At 42.1% G+C, this 22,693-nt stretch overlaps 2 protein-coding genes across 5 annotated transcripts in view; one reads left to right on the top strand and one right to left on the bottom strand.

The window, feature by feature from the left end:
• The window catches only part of ift80 (intraflagellar transport 80 homolog (Chlamydomonas)), a 56,199-nt gene that overhangs the window by 13,403 nt on the left and 20,103 nt on the right, over positions 1-22,693 (bottom strand). For all 3 annotated transcript variants that reach the window (XM_085380920.1, XM_085380919.1, XM_085380921.1), the window contains 5 exons: positions 13,125-13,304; positions 11,596-11,714; positions 10,896-10,970; positions 10,149-10,312; positions 9,994-10,058 (listed from right to left, as the gene is read on the bottom strand). In XM_085380920.1, the coding sequence (XP_085237046.1) occupies positions 9,994-10,058; positions 10,149-10,312; positions 10,896-10,970; positions 11,596-11,714; positions 13,125-13,304 (603 nt within the window). The remainder of the gene's footprint in view (positions 1-9,993; positions 10,059-10,148; positions 10,313-10,895; positions 10,971-11,595; positions 11,715-13,124; positions 13,305-22,693) is intronic.
• On the top strand, positions 5,743-8,172 carry LOC146654178 (uncharacterized). Of its 2 annotated transcripts, XM_085380923.1 has the most exons (3): positions 5,743-6,066; positions 6,176-6,457; positions 8,144-8,172. In XM_085380923.1, the coding sequence occupies exons 1-3, from the start codon at positions 5,850-5,852 to the stop codon at positions 8,155-8,157; spliced, it is 513 nt and encodes a 170-aa protein (XP_085237049.1). In that variant the 5' UTR covers positions 5,743-5,849; the 3' UTR covers positions 8,158-8,172. The 2 variants fall into 2 exon arrangements, with proteins under 2 accessions (XP_085237049.1, XP_085237048.1); XM_085380922.1 differs by lacking the exon at positions 8,144-8,172 and having other exon boundaries at positions 5,763-6,066; positions 6,176-6,608.

Below are 22,693 nucleotides of genomic sequence, written 5' to 3'. Positions count from 1 at the left end.
TCTGTTTTGACTGGAAAGGCTCAGGAAGCTTATTCAGCACTCAGTGCAGTTGATTGTTGGAGTTTTGCTACTGTTAAAGATGCAGTTCTGAAGGCGTATGAGTTGGTACCAGAAGCTTACCGTCAACGTTTCAGATCATGGAGGAAGTCTGATAAGCAGTCGCATATAGAGTTTGTGAGGGATTTAACTAAACACTTCAACAGATGGTGTTCGGCACTGAGAGTGACAACTTTTCAGGATTTATGTGAGTTGATGGTATTGGAGCAGTTTAAAGAGTGTGTTCCTCCTGTGGTTGCCACTTATATTGCTGAACGGGAAGTGACAACCGTTTCTGACGCTGCTAAATTGGCAGATGAATATATCTTGGCACATAAGAGGCAGGTTGGTAGAAACTGTTTTTCAGTTGGTGCTCCCGCTAGAGCTTTTGGTCAAACTAAGTTTATGTCATCGGACCCTGCGAAGGCCATTGGTGGTGTGAAGCCCAGTAAGTTTGGTCAAGCATGCAACTACTGCCATGGCGATGGACACTGGAAAGCAGAATGTCCCTTGTTGAAAAGCAAGTTGGCGCGTACAGGCAAACAGGTTAAGCCTGCGGCTCTTACAATTCCTGCACGGGAAACTTCAGTACTCTCTTGGGAGACGCCAGTTTCGCCCAAGTCTGACTTGGAGAGCTATTCGGGGTTTGAGGATTTTGTGTCCGATGGGTTTGTATCACTCCCGGGTGATGTTCATAAAGTTCCTGTAAGGATTTTGCGTGACACAGGAGCGAAGGATTCTTTTATCTTAGCTTCCGTGTTGCCATTTTCACAGGTTACTGATACTGGTGAGTGTGTGCTTGTTCAAGGCATGGGTTTAACCACTATCTGTGCTCCATTGCATAAAGTCAGGCTGTCATGCAGTTTTGTGGATGATATCATCTGCCTTGGTGTTCGTCCTGCTTTGCCACTTGAGGGCGTACATGTGATTTTGGGGAATGATTTGGCTGAAAATCGAGTCTGGGCTGACAATTCTTTACCTGTTAAATCTAGAGTTCTGAATGAGTCCCATGAGTGTGAACAGGGTTTTTCTGACTTTGCAGCTTGTGCTGTTACAAGGGCTGCAGCTAAAAGGGATGCAGAGCCTGTAACTCAAGCAGAAGAGTGTCAGGTTGAACCAGATTTGATTGTTCCTGAACATTTGTCAATTTCCCAGCAAGAGTTAATTCAGGCACAGCGTGCTGATGCTTCACTGACTGAGCTGTTTCACAAAGTGCAACCTAGTGATGACGCTAGAAGTGCAGCCTCTGGTTATTTTCTGCAGAAGGAGGTACTAGTCCGTAGGTGGATTCCGCAAGGGTTGGACTGTGTTGGGAGTCCAGTTATCCAGATTGTGGTTCCAACTAAATACCGTGACGAGGTGTTGAAGTGTTCTCATGACAAATATGGGCATTTGGGAGTGACGAAGACTTATAATTACATCTTGCGCTACTTCTTTTGGCCACGTCTTAAGCGTGATGTTTCAGCTTACATTAAGACCTGCCATACTTGCCAAATTGTAGGTAAGCCAAATCAGTCTATTAAACCTGCTCCACTTTGTCGCATCCCTGCTGTGAGTAACCCATTTGAACATTTGATCATTGACTGTGTGGGCCCGCTTCCTAGATCAAAATCTGGTTCGGAGTATCTGTTAACTGTAATCTGCCAGGTTACGCTTTATCCTGCTGCATATCCGTTGCGTACCATCACAGCTAAGTCTGTGGGAGTGACCAGGGATCAAACTTTTCGTCACATCTATTTGCACAAGTTCTTAAGCTGTTGAATATTGTACATGATAAAGCCTCTCCTTATCATCCAAAGAGCCAAGGTGCTTTAGAGCGCTTCCATCAAACACCGAAGTCCTTGTTACGTGCCTATTGCACCGAAATGAGGAGTGACTGGGAGGAAGGTTTACCGTGGCTTCTGTTGGCAGCGTGTGAAGTGTGCCAGGAGAGTACTGGGTTTAGCCCAAATGACTTGGTCTTTGGCCACAAAGTTCGGGGACCGTTGACAGTGCTGTGCGATAAGTGGTTGTCAGGTGAACCACCAGTGAACTTGATAGATTATGTTAATGGTTTTCGGCACAGACTGTATGTGGCAGGTCAGTTGGCCAAACAGAAGATGAAATATTTTTATGACCGGCGTTCTGAAGAGCAGCAGTTTAGTAGGGTGACCAGGTTTTAGCTTTACTGCCAATTGCAGGGTCACCGTTCCAGGCACGGTTTGCTGGGCCTTACACCGTGGTACAGAAACTGTGTGAACAGAATTATCTGATTGCTACCCCAGATCGCCGGAAAAGAAATCAACTTTGCCATGTTAATTTGTTGAAACCATATCATGTTCGTCCTTTATCCGTCGGTCTGTCAGGCTCTCTCATTTCTCTTTCCGCATCGAGTCCAGGGTTGACTGCTTGTACAATAGCGCAGTAAGTTTGTGGGGGGGGAGGATGTGGCAGCACCTGATGATCCTTTATTGCTTGGTCGTCTGAAGAATTCAGAAACTCTTCAGAACTTGGATGTGCTGTTGGGCCATTTGCCTGCTGACAAATGTGCAGAACTGTCTGCATTAATTAAAAGGTATTGTTACATTCCCCTGAGGGGTCTAGGCGGTGAGGGGGAAGTAACAAAAAGTGTCCAGGTCAGAAAAAGGAGTCAGGGAGGCAAAACGGTTCAATTAAAGAGTTTTATTAAAGTAGCTCAACTAAAAGAGATGGACAAGCCGCTATCACCATTTAAGAAAACAAACAAAACTCAGGCGTTGGTTGATAAAGTAAAACGTAAGCCAAAAAAGAGAGCAGCTCACTAGCTGAAACCACAACAACCACTCAGCTCACAAGCTGTAACCACACTACTGGCACTCTGGCCCAGAGCTCACCTTTCCTTGGGCTTAAATACTTTTAATTACTGATGTGAGTCAGCTGTGTAACAGGGAAAGGTGGCACCTCAGGCAGAAGGTGGTGGGACACGCCCACACAGGCACCTTCAGGAGGAGGCCCTGCTAGGGCCGTAACACCCCCTCCCATAAATACAAACCCATGGTTTGTCAAATTACGATAACCAAAACAACTAATCAAGTCCGTAACCGTCGCATCAACAAATTGCAGGCTTTCCACCTACCAAACCCCATAGCAACGGTTAGGCATTTCCTGCGGCAGCTGCCAATCCCATCTCAGTGGGTTCACAACATTTCCAGAGAGTGGCCCCAGACCCTCGAAACAGTGTCCCATGTGATAGCCAGGGCTTCGAACCATCACATGTGGAGAACCCAGCAGGCAGCTAGCAGGCTTTACTGAAACACAGACATGTTTGTTAGCAAGGGGTGCAGGTCTGAGTGGTGGTTTTAAACATGAACTTTCTCCCCGCAAATCATTTTGAGGACCGGAGAAATGGTCAACCAGCGGCAGCTCAGGGTTAGTTGGCCTCTTACACTGACTACATGACACTACTGAGCAATTATGCTCCAAGTGTAGCCTTTTACTAGGTCGGGCAACCTTGTCGGTTTGAGAACCGCGACTGACTTTTCTCAAAGCAGGCCCTTTTTGCGTTGAGTGGGCTTTCTGTTTGAGTGCCAGTTTGACACAATTGGCAACCACATGGCCAGGCTTGTGACAGAAGAAACACAGTTTGGGCCTAGATCTTAAAACCATAACTGCATTTGCTTTGTTAGCTGGCCCACTCTTACCTGTCCAGAATGCGCTATGGTGCAGATGGATATCATGTCCTACAGCACTTGCTTTATGAGTCAGCTTAAACTCATCTGCCAGGGTGGCAGCTTGCTGTAAAGTTGTAGCCCTCTGTTCACTTAAATAAAGAGCAATACACTCAGGAACAGAGTTTTTAAAATCCTCCACAAGCATGAGCTCACGTAACGACCCCAAACTGTTAACCTGGCTTGCAGAGCACCACCTACCAAAAAGCTTTGCCTTCTCCCGAGCAAAGTCAAGGTAGGACTGACCCTGTGCCAACTCCAAACCTCGAAAATTCTGTCTATAGGCCTCAGGCACAAGTTCATAGGCTTGGAGGACGGCACTTTTAATCTTTTCATAAACTAGGCTGTCCTGCCTAGACAGACCAGAGCAAGCTTCCTGAGCCTTACCTGTGAATTTACACAGCAACATCACCCCCCACACGTCTTCAGGCCACTGTAATGCAGTTGCTATGCTTTCAAACACACTGAAGAAGCTCTCAACACTGGATTCACAGAAAACGGAAACCAGGTGGATGTTATTGCCCACAAACGAGCTTCTAGACACCTGTGCACTGATAGCTGTATCATCCATTTCGGGGGCGGAGAAGGCTTAGCAAACACACCCTAATTAAGACACTACCACACCCGTCTGCCAACTCACTCAGCGACTACTGAACAAGTAACAGAAAACTACACAACTTACTTTAACTGACCAACTTACCTCTTGACACACACACACACACACACACACACACACACACACACACACACACACACACCTTACCCAGTTCCTAAGCACAACAACCTTTACCTATCTTCTGGAGCGTGCTGGGCTCGAGGCAACTTTAAAGGCAGAACTTCAGCGACCGGAGCCCTGAATTGCCTACCCCCAACAGGGAACTAATCCCCGCCCAGGATTACTCCGAAAATAAAAAAGGCAAAACAACAAAAGAGTGCCCGAAGGAAGAACTTACTAAGCTCAGCTGGACACTCACCTAACTTAACTGGGAAGTTGAATCTCTAAAGGTGAACAAAGCAAGATAATCAAAAACCAATTCCAACTCAAAACTCCCCTTTCAACAATCCCAGACGAGCCCCCACCCTTGTTACGTTCCCCTGAGGGGTCTAGGCGGTGAGGGGGAAGTAACAAAAAAGTGTCCAGGTCAGAAAAAGGAGTCAGGGAGGCAAAACGGTTCAATTAAAGAGTTTTATTAAAGTAGCTCAACTAAAAGAGACGGACAAGTCACTATCACCATTTAAGAAAACAAACAAAACTCAGGCGTTGGTTGATAAAGTAAAACGTAAGCCAAAAAAGAAAGAGCAGCTCACTAGCTGAAAACCACCAAGAACACAGCTCACTAGCTGAAACCACAACAACCACTCAGCTCACAAGCTGTAACCACACTACTGGCACTCTGGCCCAGAGCTCACCTTTCCTTGGGCTTAAATACTTTTAATTACTGATGTGAGTCAGCTGTGTAACAGGGAAAGGTGGCACCTCAGGCAGAAGGTGGTGGGACACGCCCACACAGGCACCTTCAGGAGGAGGCCCTGCTAGGGCCGTAACAGTATCCAACCTTGTTTAGAGACACACCTTCTAAAACAACTTTGATAGAGCATGATATTGATGTGGGTGATGCAAAACCAATCCGGCAGAGGTCCTACAGGGTCTCTGAGGAAAAGAGGAAAATAATTGATAAGGAAGTTCATTACATGTTGGACAACAACATTGCAGTGCCGTCGTCATCAAGCTGGGCTTCCCCTTGTTTGTTGGTCATAAAAGCTTTACTGTGCTCAGAACTTGTGCTCTTAGTACCTCGTCTGGATCAGCCCTTCAAGCTGTATGTGGATGCAAGCCACATTGGTGCAAGTGCTGTTCTAGTCCAAGCTGGCAAGCAAGGTACTGAACATCCAGTTAGTTTCTATTCCAAGAAGTTCAACTCCCATCAGCTGAATTATTCAGTCATTGAAAAGGAAGCTTTGGAATTAATTTTGGTCTTGTGGCATTTCAGAGTATATTTGGATTCTGCTCGGACAATAGCTAGGTTTCATTTGACGTAGACGTGACGTCGACGTAAAGCGCGAAATTTGACTGGCGGTCGGAAGTGAAAAAGATAAGCGCAAAATCACAGACAGACAGTACGCAAAATGCCTATGTCCTGTTGTGTTTACGGATGCTCCAGTAGGTCGACCAGAGAAACTGATAAACGGTATTTTAGGGTACCAAAAATAGCCCAACGAAGAGGAGAAAAATGGAAAATTCTAACCGAAAAACGTAGGAAAAAATGGATTTTAAATTTACGTTTACAGTCGGGAGGAGCAGAGTCTGCCAATGCCCGTGTCTGCAGCGACCACTTCGTCAGAGGTAATGTTATGTTTGCAAACGAACTTATTAGCATTAGGTTGTCGTTAAATTCTCGTTTACTTAGTGCTTTTAAGTTAGTAGTCTAATATTGACTTGATTGGGACTATAGGCTGCCCAAGTGCTTTGGATGACGAAGAGTCGGAGGACTGGGCTCCGACGGTCAATCTCGGCTACGAACGAAAACCCAGATCGGAATCAGTTCTCAAACGAGAGAAAAGAATGAAGCTTAAGGCAGAACAGCATCGATGTGCAGAGGCGATTTTGGATATGCAACAGACGGCTGAGAGCCCGGATTTGAGCCTAGTGACAGTGGAGAACCCCGAACTGCAGCTTCCAGCTGAGAATCCACAACCAGAAGACTTCAGTGTGAATGAGACATTCACTTATCCAGGTAAGATATTGTGCTGAGATGTAAAACAAACAAGAATCATGTCAAAGAGAAAAAGATGCCATTATCTGTAATGATTATGGTCCAAGTTACATATTACATGTTTGTGATTTTTTAATCACAGAGTAAATCCATACCATTTTATTCAGAAAAAAAGAAAAAGTGGCACTTATTACCGTCAGGCACACACCACAGGTTTTTGTACACTGCTATGGTTCTTATATTGCCAGATTCCAGACAGTCTCCTTTCACAGATAAGTAAAGATATCCGTAATGTAAGGTTTCTGTGGTGAGAAACATATAAATATATTTTTTGTATATACCCTCTATCTGAAAAATGCATCTGAGTGTCATGAGGGATCTAAGGCAATCACACAAATTCTTAGCTGATGAATTCTTAGCTAAAAGAAAACACTCTCTCCCCACTACTACTGAAGTACACCTGCAAAATGCTAGCAGTGCCCTATGCGTATATGTGTGTGTGTGTGTGTGTGTGTGTGTGTGTGTGTGTGTGTGTGTGTGTGTGTGTTCTCATTGCAATAACATCGTACTTAATTAGGCTACTAACCCTGCCATACAATTGCAATGAGCTGCAATCACTTCTCCATCCTCCTTTGCAATTACCCAAGTCTTCAGAGGTGTCTCGTTAGACCGCTGAGAATGGTTTACCTTGAAACAAACAACTGTCACTCTAACGAAGTCCTAAGGATGTGGCATGTTTGTTGACGTTAAAGCCGCTACCGCTAACTGTTAGCGTGTTTAAGATAAAGCAATATAAGAACAAACACTCACCCTTGCAAACACCAAACTGTATCCATCACGGAGACGTTTTGTTCCAAGGTTGTGGACCCACCCGCTGACAAAAAAATTGTACGCCTCCAGACTCTTGAAAGCTTTCATTTGCTGCCTAGTGTAGTAAGAAGTCTGGAGGACCAAGTAGTTGGTGATATCCACAGCCTCGATAGTAGGCAAATCCTTTACTTCTGTGGTGTATTCGGACATTTTCAAAGAATACGGATCACGTCCGATATATTTTTTAACTATCTGTTTATATCTCTCCCGAGAAACGGGGTCTAAAGTTGCACAATAGCTGCTCTCCTGACTCTCCACAGTGTCCTCCATGTTTACTTCCGCCCTCCACTCAAAAATCGCGCTGCCTCCGCACGTCATCAGAACCACGTGACCGCAACCCAACTATTGAGGTATTTTCTGACCATAACCCTCTCACCTTCTTGAACTCATTGCAGAACCCAAATCAGAGGCTCATGCGGTGGGCTCTCTTTTTGAAGCCTTACAATTTGGATATCCAGCACATTAAGGGCAAAGATAATGTCTTGGCAGATGCTTTGTCCCGTGCCCCTTTGTAACCAGCAGCTTCACGCCTCATATGCTTTGAAGTATGTCCTCTTCAGTATTGTTTTCCTTCCTCTTAAATTGCTCCTAGGTACCAAGGTTGCTGAGGTTGGAGTTGAGCTGAAGATGACTTTTGAGCATACAAAAGGTGTTGAAAGTGAGGTTGCATGTGTGTGTGTATATGTTATGGATTTAATATATGCATGTTCTTCTAGTTGCATATTCATAATGTAAATGTGTTGCCAATTCAGGGTGAGACCCTGTTCTATGGGGGGAAGTGTGACAGCCAGTGGGCTGGTCTTGTGTTTTGCTTTTTCTTTTACCCGTTTCTTGCAGGTAGGTGGAGCTGACCCAATTATTGATGCAGCACACCTGAGAGGCCAGTCCCAGTGTATATAAAGACACCTTGACTGAACCAGTGGTGGCTGGCTTTGACGCTCTCTCTGGCACTTGTCATATTCATTAGGAAGTTTCAGTTATGGCTGTTATATCCTTTAAATTGTGTTTAAGTTGCTTTACCTTATTTTCATTAAATATGTCTCACAGTCTTTAAAAGCCTGTGTGTGGTCTCCCATTTGTTTGTCACTTCCTATGAGCCGGGTTGTGACATAAGCTGTAACTGAACAATTCATGCACATGGAGACAGTTTATCTTATTAATAGGAAGATTTCTTTTTCATGTAACTTCATCTTCTGCTGCTCAAGATAATAGGAGGTTTTGCTGGCAATACAAAATTAAAGACAGAGCATTTTAGGTGTAAATTCAGAAGGCTCATATCACTACTTATAATTCAGTTCAGTTCACAGAAAGAAAACATATCTTGAAGGAAGACGTGATGAACAACATGGATGTATTAACATACATATTGCTCTTGTGGCATTATTTTCTGTATGAGGATTAATGCTATGAAAATACTTTATAATCAGTATTTGTCATCATTTTATAATAAGCATCTGTAAAAAGAGGGAAAACCCCAATAATTAGGCAATTCCCTGTGAGCAAGCATTTGGCAACAGTGGGGAGGAAGAACTTCCTTTTGAGAGGAAACCTCCAGCTGAACCCAACTCAGAAATGGGCAGCCATCTACCGTGGCCAGATCGAGGGTGAGGAGAAAGAAAATAATGAAAAGTGGAGCAGAGAGAGAGAGAGGCCAAAACAGAAACTACATGGGAAGGAAGACAAAACTTCAAGATATGCAGTAGTGGCATGTAAATGAATCAGAAGTTAAAAAAAAAAAACATGTTCCCATGTGAACATTAAAGTAATGATCTAATTAAAAACAATTGCAATTAGTGTTATTACTGTTATTGCTACAGCAAAAGGCTTCAGTTTGATGAAGCATGCATAAAAACCTTTCACTTTTCACTCGGCTGTAGAAAACATAATAAATACAGCTTGTTACACAATAATGGGAGGCTGCGTTATACATAACTGAACTGTGTAATACTAAAACTAAACAAATGTGTGTTCACTCTGACTCTGTGTTTTGGTTGAAAAAATAAACACACATTTGAACAGCCACCATCAGACAGCTTCTGTTATTATGTCCTATCATATCAACACATAATAAAACACAAATACTAACGCATTCTAACCAGTCACACTGACAAAAAACCCAAAAACATTTCTACACTTATCTGCTTATCCATAACACTCTGCATTATAACATAATTTTAAGTATCTTCCGAGATGTAGGTCCAAACAGCAGATATGTGTTGGGTACATCTGTTCAACTGCTCATTAACACAGATATCTGATCAGATGGCAGCAACTCAATGCATTTAGGCATATCACAAAGCTCAAAGCACCTCAAAATAATTTCTTGACCATGATAATGACTTTACTGTACTTAAATGACCTCTACAGTCACCAGTCTCACTCCCCTTTTGGGGTGTGGTGGAAGAGCATCATGGATCAGTAAAAACTGTGTGGCGCTATCATGACAATATGGAAGCAAAATCGCTAATGAATGTTTTTAACACCTTGTTGAATCTTTGCTGCTAAGAATTAAAGGGGGTCCAACCGGGTACTAGCACTGTGTACTTATTAAAGTGGCATGTGAGCATAAAGTTATCTCGTTTTGTATAATCAAAGTTTAATAAATAAATAAATAAATAATCTGATGTGGTCAGAGAACTTCCTTGTTGCTGAAGTACATTTGGTCAGAAAGAAAGCAGGTTACTAACCTTGTGGGTCAAGGGCTTCCCATCACCAAGAGCCTTTCCAGTCAGGGCATCAAAGAGAAGGATAACTTGTGAGAGAAAAAGAGAAAGAGGACACAGTAAAAGCACAGTCCGTATGATTTTGAAATTTTATAGTAAGCATGGAGTTTTCCCCTCACCTTTTTCATCACTCTTGTCCCGAATGGCTATGGTGTCGTTACTAAGTGAGACACTCTGGGCATTTAGAATATCTGCTCTCATACCCGGGAACTTTGGGGACGATATCAATCGTCCTTCATAGGAGAACGTATACAACCCTGCTCCATCCACTAGTAGAAAATGTCTGGGAGGGGGAGACAAGAGAGGCCAAGTTACTGTATATGCTGTATATTACACATTATACGACTGAGGTAACATGGTGAGGAATAAAGGGGAGCAAACAGGAAAATTAAATACATAACAGACGGTAAGAGTTAATCAACTGACACAAGAAGGTAATTTAAACATTTACTGAACAGCAACACACTGTTAACTTACTCAGTATGACTCATCAATCTAAACTGCGATTACAAAATGGCCAGTAATCTATTTAGCTCCATGCTGAGTGTCAGGGACACTGCACTGGAGTATTGCACAAGAGCTACTCCATATTAATCTAATTTCCCCCAGTGGTTTCACTCTCAGCCTTATTGTATGACAGGGCTGGCTGAGCTAGAGCACAACCCGACTGTGTGTGTACGTGTGCGTGCGTACATGTGCCCGTGCGTGTGTGTGTGTGTGTGTGTGTGTGTGTGTGTGCGCGCGCTTGGTTGGCTGCTGCTTGATGAGTGGCCAGTGCAGAGTAATGAAGCATTAGAGAAGCTGATAGATGATCCAACAGCCTGTTCTCTCTCCTGCTGCTTTGCTCCTGGAATAAAAAGACTCACTTCTCTGCTTGTAGGATGAGGCTGACTGTTCCCTCCTTTAGGTCAAAGATGAGAGGAGTATTCCAGTTTCTTGAGCTGGCAAAAATAAACAGCACAGTCGCAGACATTAAATAACTGTGCTACATCTGGCACAACTGCAGAGATGAGGAAAAAAAAAAGAAGCAAAAATATGACCCAGAGCAAAAGGGTAAAAAGCAATAAAAGACACAATATTTAGACAATATCAATGAATGGAGAGGAGATAAATCTGCAGAGTGAGCATAAAGAGTGCAGGCCTGAAAACAATCATTATAGGATGAAGTCTGCAGAACATGTTCCCTTGTTCCTAATCCTATTATTTTTCCATGAAGTGAAACAAAAAAAAAAAAACATCTCCATATTTTACAAAACACACAGATCATGAAGTAACAATAGCCTGAAATGAATCAGCAACTTGGTAAGATTTGGTTGTTTTTCCCTCCCATCAGAACCATTTTTTTCTGTGTGGTTATGTTTTATTTTTGTAGGTTTTTCTAGCTACACGGCATGAGATTTCAGTATATTCTGGTTGAATCAAAAGACTTTTCTCATGCTTTGCGCAGTAAAAGAGGAGCATGTTTTGTACAACAACAAAATATACTGAAAGCACATGATGAGAAACTATGACTTTGAATAGAGGATGAGAAGATAAAAAAAAAAGACAAAAAAGAGCACTACTCACTTGTAGACATAGCACTGGAGGGAAGTCGCAACCACTAGGTGACCGTGTGCCAGAGATGCTTTGATGACTCGATCTCTAAACTCCAATAAGTCCACTGCATCGTTCAGCACATTCCTCACCTGTGGAAAAGAGAGGAAAGGAGAGGAGAGAGGGGGACTTAAAAGTGGAAAAAAAAGTGTAGGGATGACTTGACTTTGCAGAAAGTATGACACAGGCACAAACTTTATATTACTGAGCAAACAATTCTCATTTAAAATGCAAAAAAAAAAGAAACCCCAACAAAAAGGAAAGACGCTAGCTTCACTAGCAGAGGGCTGAACACAGTCACGTACACATTGGAGTGTAGTTATTCGTAATATACACAGGAAACTATATACAGTAAATCCAAGTATACGTAGGTCAGCTGTGGACACAGGGAAAGCAGTTCTTACTGTTTTAAGTGTGTGCGTGCAGCGGTCGGTACTAATTTTTTCACCTGCGTAGATAAATACTTCCCTCCAGCTCTCTGTGTGAATGAATGAAGGAGCCTTTTCCAGCACCAGGTGAAAGGTGGGGTTATTTTTACAGCTTTACAAATCTTCCTCCTCTGCTCCCTCCAGCAATCCAAATTTACATGCAACACAACCAGGAATAAAAAACATTTGACCGCAAGGTGGTAAATTTAGCTGGCTGATTCACAAACCACTGGCAGATGTGCAGTTTTAAAACGGACTTCGAGGAGGAGAGAGGGAGGAGGGAGACAGAGAAGCGCCTGCGAGGCTGAAAATAAATGGCTGATGACCCAACTTTGTTTGGTTTACACAAACTGCACTTGGTAGAGTTGTCTATGGGTGCACATGTGTGTTGGCACACGTGTGTAACCCTGCTTCTGTAGGTGTGTGTGCGTCCCTGCCTGAAAATAAACGAGTGTGTGTGTGTGTACACTTGGGTGTGTTAACCGCATGTAAACGCTACCTTGTGGTGAGTGCAAGTTTAAAGAGTAGAGAATGGTGAAGCGAGGGAGGTGGCGAGACAGGCTGGTCATTGTCATTGCAGGGCTGCACACTGGCACATTGGGAGGGTCCTCCTATAATATATGGCCACAGCTAGCCAAGGCCTGGGAGGCATTTGCTTCGCTGTATAGCATATTTACTCGCCTCTGTATAGTTTGCTGATAGCATTGCACTATTTTTCAATTCTCTTGCTACACCAACATAACGGAGTTGGCTCTGTTAAGTGTTTGAGTAAATATCCATACTCCTTTTCCCTAACAGGCAAGCTTATTTTCAATGATTTTGGTTTAAACACAGACAGCTCTGAAGAGCAGAAAAGCAACTTTTATTATAGACCAGAAACAAAATGATTTTTACTATGATTCTTTTGGACACGTATATGATTACACCATTTATTTATGCACAAGTTACTGAAACATATTGGTCTTTTGGTTTACTTTAGATTCCGTCAGTCTTTTATCACCTTCTTTGTTAAATTAGAAAGGAAAACTAATTTGATGCAAACACAAACTCATTTGTATGAGGTAATCTTTCTACCTGCATGGTTCTCCTCTTTGTAAGAGTGATCACAAAATTCTTCCACTCCCAGTGCTGCTCCACCACATGGGCAAAGATGACATGTCCGTTGCCGCAGGCCCCGGCCAGCTGGGTGCCATCCGCAGACCAGGCCAAGCTGAACACACTTCCTGTGTTGGGCTTCTCCAACGCATAGGACCACTGGAGAGGGGCGAGATGAAGAATGAAATGGTAAATTGTTGGTGATAGTAATAAACAATGTTAAACAATTACCTGTGGGGCAGTTTAGGACCTACTGACAATGTGAAGTTTAGCGAGCAGAAGCAGTAAGTCAACACACATGTGAGTGCTTATATGTGTGTATGTGCACATAATATAAACTCTGCCAGAAAGACATAGGCCCAGTCAGTCATTGAGCAGTGATGAACCGTGAGACACAGACAGAGAACTTAGCTCTGCACCGCTCATAAACATACACTGCTATTTTCATCGACTACACTGATGGGGGGCTGGGAGAAGAGGGAGGGTTTATGGGTGTCTCTGAACTAAAGCTAATTAACAAAATCTCTTCCTTCTTTATATGAGAATAGGTTCAGTAAAGTCAGGGCTGAGAAGGATGGGGAAAAGAGGAGCAAAGAAAGAAATAATGACACTTTTTCTTGTCTGCTGTGCTGCATCAGACAGTCTGTCTGATAGTAAAGAATGGCAAAAGACACAACTGTGAGATAAGGAACTCCTTACTATCCAAGTCAAGGCACCCCTCATACTGCCCACCTCCCCTGTTTTTCTACTCTGGCATAGAACATAAGAGCAAAGGCTAAGGCCATTATGTTTTGATTCAGCAAGATTCTGTTGAGACAATGAATAAACTAACAGACAAAAAAAATCCAGTTTGTTATTTTCCAGAATGATCTCTCTGAAGGCCATGGAGTAGTAGGTAAAGGCACAATGAATATGTTTTGTGACATCGAAATTGTTGCTATTATCCATCATCTACAATAACTAGAGCCAATTTTCCTCACACAATAAGCCCTTCTGCCACTAGAGTCCCCCTTCCTCATCCTCCACAGCTGTGCCTGACCTCCTCTCTTGCCTTGAGCGCAAGTAGCTGGCTGACCTGAGTTTCTTAGCTGCAGTCTTCCACACAAACGCATGCATTCACACTGTAACCTGCTTATTAGGGAAGAAAAGTGCTAATGTTAACCTAGCCCTGCCTGCTTGCCTGCAATGGAGAGACAGGTGTGGTGCAGTGGGCCAAGTGCTGCGGTGAACCTTGGAGCAAAGGCCTCAGTGTGTTCACTGCCTAACACACACGCAGCTGCGGGATGTGAGGTGTATCGTTATTTCCTCTTCGTTGCCTCTGACAGGAGTAGAGGTAAAGTCAGAAAGCTACAGGTTTCTGGGCAGCTGCTTTGATCTCTCTCCTTCTCCTGGTCCCGTCTGCCTCATACACCCACCACTCAGATGGTTTTGGTCAGCACCCTCCCAGCAGTTAATGTCATATCAGGACCCAAAATAGCTTTAGGAAAAAGGACCTTTCCCATGTGGACAAAGGCTAGTTTGTTAAAGTGAGATTAATTTATATTTATCTTTTTCTCCCCTCCCTTCTTCCTTTAATTTCAGCAGCTTCAACTTCCTTTATGCATTACATTAATTACATTTTCTTTAAATCAACATACTTTTTACATATAGATTTTTTTTGTTTTCCTCTCTTCCAAAAGAGTGAAAGCGTTCTTGCTTGAGCTCCAAAGCAGAGCAGCTTGGGCCAGCATTTACAATAACAACAGAACTCATTTATTCTTCTGCTAACATCTTGAGATGACCCACTCTGTGTTAAAGCACACCAGGGGTAAACGAGGGTGGGGGGGGGGGGGGAGAATGGAAGACAGAGCGATGGATAGATGGAGGGTCAGAGATCAAGCCGAATGTATACAACAGATTGTAATGAAGCAGGACATGTGATATCGGCCTGAGGAGCACTGCTGGATCCATGCTTACCTAATGCTTTTAACACATTGAGCCATTTGACTCTTTCTGGAGCCAGTGAGCGCGCACGTGCGTGTGCGTGCGTGCGCGTGCGTGCGCGTGCGTGCGCGTGCGTGCGTGTGTGTGTGGAAAGAGGGAGTTGCTTTTATATGTGTGCAATACACGGCATGTGTGCACCTAAGTTTGAGTTTGCGTGTGAGTAAAAGTGCAAAGGAAATGAAAAAAAGTTTAAACAAAATGAATATACGAATGCAGGAAATAAGACAACAGAAATTTAGTGTGAGTTCACATGTTGCTCTAATGTGTACATGTGTGTAATAGAGGTGAAAATCCTCTGGTTTGTCAAGAGTTGTCAGCCAGTGTCTGACTATGGGACACAAGGGGGGACTCCTATTGCTCTCCTGAGATGAGCGGACTGTGCCTGGAGGACCAGGGATACAAAAATCTTTTCCAGAGCAGCACTCAGAGGAAAGCTCACTCTCTCACTCCATCTTTATCTCCTTCATCTACCTTTCTTTCATTTATTCCCTCTCTCCTTATTGGAAAAGAGTTGAATAATTCTGACACTTGGCTGCTTAACAAGAAACTGGTTAGAAGAACAGAAAGTCCTGCATTAAAAATGACCATACGAGAATAATAAAACCAGCTGACTTAAAGGCAAGGCAGGAGGTTATCTAGAAGAACAACTCTCCTTCTGCATCCTGTGCTGTTGTTTGTATACAGCAAAAGGAAGAAAGACAGGCACAGTCTGATTGATGACTTAGCTTGGCTGCAGTAGGTTTAACCTCATACTCAATTATATTGTCTCAGAGTGTCACAGAATCACAGAAATTTAGAGTCGATAGATATTTGACTTCTAAACGTTCAACCCCCCCCCCCCTTTTCTTTTTCTTTTTCTTTTTTTTTTAAATACACTGCAAAGTCAGACTGGTGTGCTCCGATTTTAAAGAGGATGTGAGACTGGTAATAAAAAGAGGAGAGCAGATCACTGACTACTACAAGAACAGTAGAGATGGGGGAGCCCAATTAAGGGGGAGCGCAGCAAGGGAAGGTGAATCAGTCTGTGGCAATACATTTGGCAAATGGTTTTACTGCAGCCCAGAGGGGTGGAACTCTGCTGGATACTTGAGAATTCTACTTGACAAGGTTGCAAGGAGATTTAAGATTAGTGCAGAGAGATGTTAAACAGCATCAAGAGAGAACACGCAGACAAGGACATGGTCTGTATAGAGGCCAAAATAAAGATTTGGCTGTGGGATGTGGAAGGTGAGTTTCGGCCGTCATCTAGCCAGAGTCCACTCTGGTCATTGAACACCGTATATCCATAATGGGCAGCTTTGTGGTCAGAGGGAAGGTGACAGACATGACGTTTAGTTCTCAGCTGAGGTTTGGGGGAGAGAGGGTGAGACCCCTGAAAGTCACAATGAGCTTATACAAAAAAAAAAAAAAAAAAAAGGAAAAAAAAGATGAAACACTTTACACATAGCAGCAATGCTATGTATGCAAGTCTAGGTGTGTACTCCAATGCAGATGAAAACACACTCACACAAATTAAAGTTAAGCAGTTAAAAACTGCTGTGTACCAACGTGAGAAGTTTTGTTTTGTATTCATTGTAAACAGTTTGTGTTTCCGTCTTCTTTTTTTCTTTGTAAACTATATCCACAAATACTCAATAAAAATATTTTGAATTAAAAGAAAAACTGCTGTGTATTTATGAAACAGATGCAGGAAAATGGAAAATAAAGTGCAGCAACTTATTTAAACATGTGTAATCATGAATTGATATACAGTCTATAAAGCAAAAACAGAGTTTCTGCAATTCTAATGCGCTTCGAAGTCAGTATTTGGTGTGACCAACTTTTTTTTTTTTTAAAAACAACCTGAACTCTCTTAAGCAAGCTTTCCTGTAATCTTTTTAATCAGCCTTCAAGAATACTTGAAGGACATTCTTTGGATGTTAGTTATCTTTGGTTCCATTCTCTAGTTAGATGCTTTCACACTGCTTCAACTTTTGAGGACTCGCAGAGGTCAGTCCATGACTGATTCCAGTTTGTTCACCTGTGTGTTTGTCTATACAGTTATGCTTTTACTGCATTTACAGTGTGTTTGGGATCACTGTCACGCTGAAAAATGAAGCTATTGCTAATCAGTTGCTTTCCAGGTAGTATTGCACGATGGATCGAAATCTGATGCTGAAATGCAGTTCCAAACCATGAGAGAGCCTACACAACATTTTACAGATGACTGTAGACACTCACTGTTGTACCTCCGCTGTAAATACTGACAATAATTTGAACAAAAAGTTTCACATTTGGATTTGTCACTCCATGAGACCTGTTGCCACTGATTTTAAGCCCAGGTCTTGTGTAATTTGGCATACCTCAGCCTATTCTGCTGGTTTCCCTTCCTTGAAAATGGCTTCTTGACAGCCACCTTCCCCTGAAGCTCTGGCAAACTGAAGGGCCAGATACATCTCACAGGAAAATAAAATAAATAAATAAATCCAACAAACACCCGGCACAGGACCTATTTCTTATGCACACAACTTTCAGACACTAAAACAGATAAACAGATTTTTTTTTAACCTCCACTTGTCTAGGATACACCAGGCCAAGTTTCTAGCTAATAGCACTTTGGGAATCACCTTAGTGGGATAGAAAAATACTATTTTATGCCTGTCAAACTGTGTTATCCTTGGCATTTTTCATAGATTTAACTAAAGGGGGAACAAATTATGTGTTTTTGCAAAGGCTGATAGTAACAAATTGCTTTTTTGCTAACCTGTATTTTATGTAAAAACAACACTGGTTCATCTTTTGAGTTAGGCGGCTGTTTCTGCTTGAACAATTTTTGGATTAGGGTTAAGTGACTTAACAAAAATAAAACATTTCTCTTTTAAAAATGGTCAGGTACAAAGACAGGAAATGAACACAAGTAAAAAAGCAAAAAACAAAAAAGGCCTTCAAAAAGCCTGGAGACCTACTGGTGAAGACTACCTTATAAAAAATGACAAGAAACTGGATCATAAGCAGCAAAATACAATTTGAAAAAAAGGAATGGCTCAATAGCTTCAACAGCATGAAATAAATAGTTTAATAAACCTTAGTATAGCGGCAACCTTCGGTCCTTCCTTGCCGCTTCTGCAGAACGTAAAGTTTCTGACTCGTGCTCTTGTTAAGTCGCTTGGATGCCTTCCGGTAGCAAAAAACGAGGCGAAGGAAAAAAGGGGCAAAACATTTATTTTCCTTACAAATCGAAAGGTACAAAACAAATGCCTCTGGTGGGAGCTCCGTTTATATTCCCTTTGTGTTACAACAAAAAATAACATTAAAACGGCGACGGTCAGAAAACTGTTGCTCCACGTCCTGCTTGCTTACCTAACCTTTTACCCACACCCCTCCGCATGCGGGCCAAATACACACCCCCTTTACGACATCTACCAACACTTTACAACAACAACAGACTAACAAAGCAGGATTAATTTATGGATCACAGCATATTACATTATAACCTAAAATGATCAAGATTATAATAAAAACTTAAAGATCATGACAAATACTTAAATATGGCATGATGTAACTGAGTAAAATATTGGCCAGGACTTGGCTCCAACACTTAGTATGTACTAACCTTTACCATATTTAGCTGGCTGGTGTTACTACTTGGGGCTATTTTTATTTAAGCGATGATGCGCAGACCCTAGCTTGCAGCATGCAACCACCTGTAAGTGCACACAAGACTGCACACACTCTTTTGATGCACGGCCTCTTCGAGGAGCGTGCGCTTGCTCTCCTCCTCCTCTCTTCCTCCTCACGTTCGGCATTTCTTGACATATGTTTACCATTAAGACTGGCAGGTGTTGTGGGCCTGCCCCTTCTCTCTATTGTTGCCCTGTAGCTGCAGCCGGCACGGGGACGACTGCAAAAAGGTTATTTTAAGAGAAAATTAGATTCAAGGCAGACTCAAACTTGTTTCTAAAGGCACAAGTTTGGGTAATAATGTTGGGCCTTCTAAAAGTCAGGACATTCCTGCCTTGGAGCAAACGTTCTGTTAAAGTAACCATTTTGCATATGCCTTTTCTATATGTCTTTCTTTCTAAATAGGCATAACTAACTCTGTCCTGTTACTTTTTTGAAGCAGTTTCTTGCCTTTAAAAAAAAAAAAAAACACAAAAAACACAAAAAACCATCCTCCCACAAATTAGTAGCTCATTATTTTAATGACAAATACTTATTCCCTGTAGGCTTGAAAGGAGGCTGTTGAAACACTGCCGGTGTTCAGCTTGAATTAAGCTGGCTACCATGCTTTCTAACAACGACAGCTTTGTGGCAGAAAGAAAAGTCAAAATATCAAGGTTACTCTGCATGGGGAGATATTTCTATTTGTTATTAGCAACTAATTATCACAACTGCAAAAGTAAGTTGCATATTTACATGTGTCCTGGTTAAAATGTGAGTGTTTGCACAAAAAAAGTGGCTTGTCTGGCAAAACTAGAGTGGAAAACCCCCCCAACGCATTGATACATTTTTCTTTTTGAAAACCATTATGTTTCACTGTAACTGAAATGAACCAGACCAGGCATACATACTCAATCTTTTACATCTACTCTTGAAACCATGCAGTGTATGACTAATAAAGCAAAAATATATATTTATTAGCATGTAGCAAAGGCCAGAAATTATTACATCGCTCCTGAGCTATATGCAAAAGTTGCCCTATATATATTTAAAATAAATTAATATGATAATACTAATAAAACATAAAAGCTAAAATAAAATAAAATAAAAAATAAAACAGTAGAAACTAAGTCAAAGGAAAAAATAAAAGTGCGACTCTGTGCCACTGAATTTCTGTCTCTCTACAGTACCTGAAAGTGTAGGGAAAGGGTTAATGACACAGGTCTGGGCTAATGGCTCCCAGTGGAGCTATCTGCTGATTCAGCCCCATTACTTCACAAGCATTAAATATATCTGCTCTGACCGCTCTCTGCTCCCCCCCCAGCCCTAACGCAAGTCAACAACATGCTAATCAGAAGGGGGGCATGAGAGTTTCAGACTCTCTGTGCTTTTCTAGCCCTTCATCTTGGACGGTCCTGACACATTTGCAGCAAGCGTTTAGAAAAAAACTTGTAACTGCCACATGTGTTAATGGGTCAAACAGACTCTGTGACCCATTAACAAACTTGTATTTAATGCAGTTACAACCCTATTTGGCCTTGTTATATAGAGCACACAATGCACATACTTTTTTCATAAACATAAGCATATAATTATGTATCTCTAATACTTTACAGTCGTACTTCAGACCATATGCCATTGTTTAGTTATGTTTTCAACTTGAAATTAAAAATATTGCTCAAAGTGTGAAAAAAAGTTTATCTCATCATTACATAACATAAACTGTGGGGAAAAAAAACCCACACAGTTCAAACCTACAATTTTCTCCACAATTTTTAAACAGGTGAAAGGAGAGCTATTCTCTGTTAGTTTAACACTGTGCTAGTGAGCTAGTGGGAGCTGACCTAGTCCGGGGTTAACAGTCTTACATAAATCAGAACAGATGGCAGACTATCTGCAAAGCCAGCTGGCTTTAGTTTGCCTGTGTGTCTATGTGTAGGACAGGACCTGGCAGTGCAGGTACAGAGTAACTCCCTGCACATAATAAACACAAAATATCTCAGTGTAATGGACACTAGACATATACAGGCAAGTATAAAGCCCTAAACAGACATAGGGTGTACATGTCTGAAAATGCTGACACCAATGTTCAGGACCAAACCTGAGCTAAACCCACTATGAAGTATATATTTAAAAAAATGCTCAAGAGTGAAACTAAAAACAAAGCAATTTGCTTTGGGGAAAAAACAAGAAGGTCGTTTTGGATTAGGGCTCATCAATCTCTCAGCAGATTAGGAGACCTTGTAAACGTCAGCTTGCAGTGAACCCTCCATGGGGGATGGGGTTGACTATTAGGATAAGGACAGCTGGGCCTATGTCCAGGACTGGTCAGACCTGTGTGTGGGAATGTCTCAGGCTGGGAGCTGACTTCCAAGATGGATTCTACGTTCCAAATACCCACACCTTTTCTCGAGATGGTTATGTTACTTTAAACCAAATAACTTTTTAAATAAACATTTGTGTGCAACTGCAACATCATTATAGTGTTATTTAACTGTACATCATCTATGTATTGCAATTCCACACTGTTTGTATTTCATGCTGCATGTATTTCATGTTTCTGTGTAAGTAATCACTAGTATACAAAGTGATAATATTAGTTGCTTTGGTAACAAGTGTGCACACGCATACACGCACGCACACACACACACACACACACACACACACACACACACACACACACGTAAGTCTACAAGTGGGGCATGGCAAGACAGAAGTAAAAAAACTGTGCACGTGAAATGCATTAAAGATGCAACTTATGAAGAAGAAATACATAAAATTCAACCGATAACTGTATTGTTTGTTAAAGATTTAATTTAACTCTGACCACTGTCAGAGTCCTTCAGTTTAACAATATCACTGCAAAACACAGTGTTATTCTAAAAAGTTGTCCTTCAATCTATTGTCATCTTGTCTGCTTTTATTCAAAATCGGCCTTGTAAAGAATCGCTGTGTGTGCGTGTGAGTGTATGCAAAACATACAATACAATCAAAGTAAAGGTTTCAGTATTTACTGTGCAATGACAAAGTAAACCATTTGCATTTCCTGACTCTGCAATAACACACTATAGTTATCTTATAAGCCCATTTGTAAACATAGGCTAGAGCTCCACAAATCTCTGTATTGAAATACCCATTTGGCTTGGCTAACGAGATACAGAGGCTGGGCCGTAGACAAGCATAGTGTGGCATAAGTTGGAGCTTTGGCAGAGCAAAGGGAAGTGGAGAGAGACGGGAGAGGGACGGCAAGGGGGGGGGGGTCAAGACAAGCTAGAAGATAGCGAGAGAGAGAGCGAGAGAGAGAGAGAGAGAGAGAGAGAGAGAGAGAGAGAGAGAGAGAGAGAGAGAGAGAGAAGGGGAGAGTAATGATCTACACATGGTTTCATGCTGAAGCCTCAACATAGTAACCATAGACACATGCTGGGGCCTCCTGGGACTCATCAGCAGGACACAGCTGTGAGCTGGACAGCAGAATTCTATTAGCACCAACTATGCACATATGCACTTGCAAACACACACGTGCACAGACACGCACCCACACAGGTAATTTGGGTGTTTAAAAGCATTTGGCATGCTACAAATGGCAGAATGCACAAGACCCCACTATATCAGTGATGACAATTTAAGAACAGACAGGTTTATTTTGGTCATCGTATGAGCAGCACAGACTAAGGCTTTGAGAATGTATCCAGCCCTGTCTGTGTAGAACACTTGTTGATACCTGCTAATCTTACTTCCATCATTATACCATGGCAGATCTCTTCTACTGTCAAAGTATCCACACAGTGGAGCATACACAAAGTAAACTACATATGACAGGACAAAGCATTATTCCTCTGTTGAAGCAAACATATATAACAAATTTGAACAAATGAAGGAAGCAGTCATTAAATTACTCAGCATCATTCTGCTCCATGTGGAGGCCA

This window comes from Rhamphochromis longiceps, linkage group LG14, assembly GCF_057381845.1.
Source record: "Rhamphochromis longiceps isolate RC_006_pf linkage group LG14, R_longiceps_female_GT1.1, whole genome shotgun sequence".
Taxonomy (NCBI): Eukaryota; Metazoa; Chordata; class Actinopteri; order Cichliformes; family Cichlidae; genus Rhamphochromis; species Rhamphochromis longiceps.
This window is presented reverse-complemented; position numbering and strand designations above follow the sequence as displayed.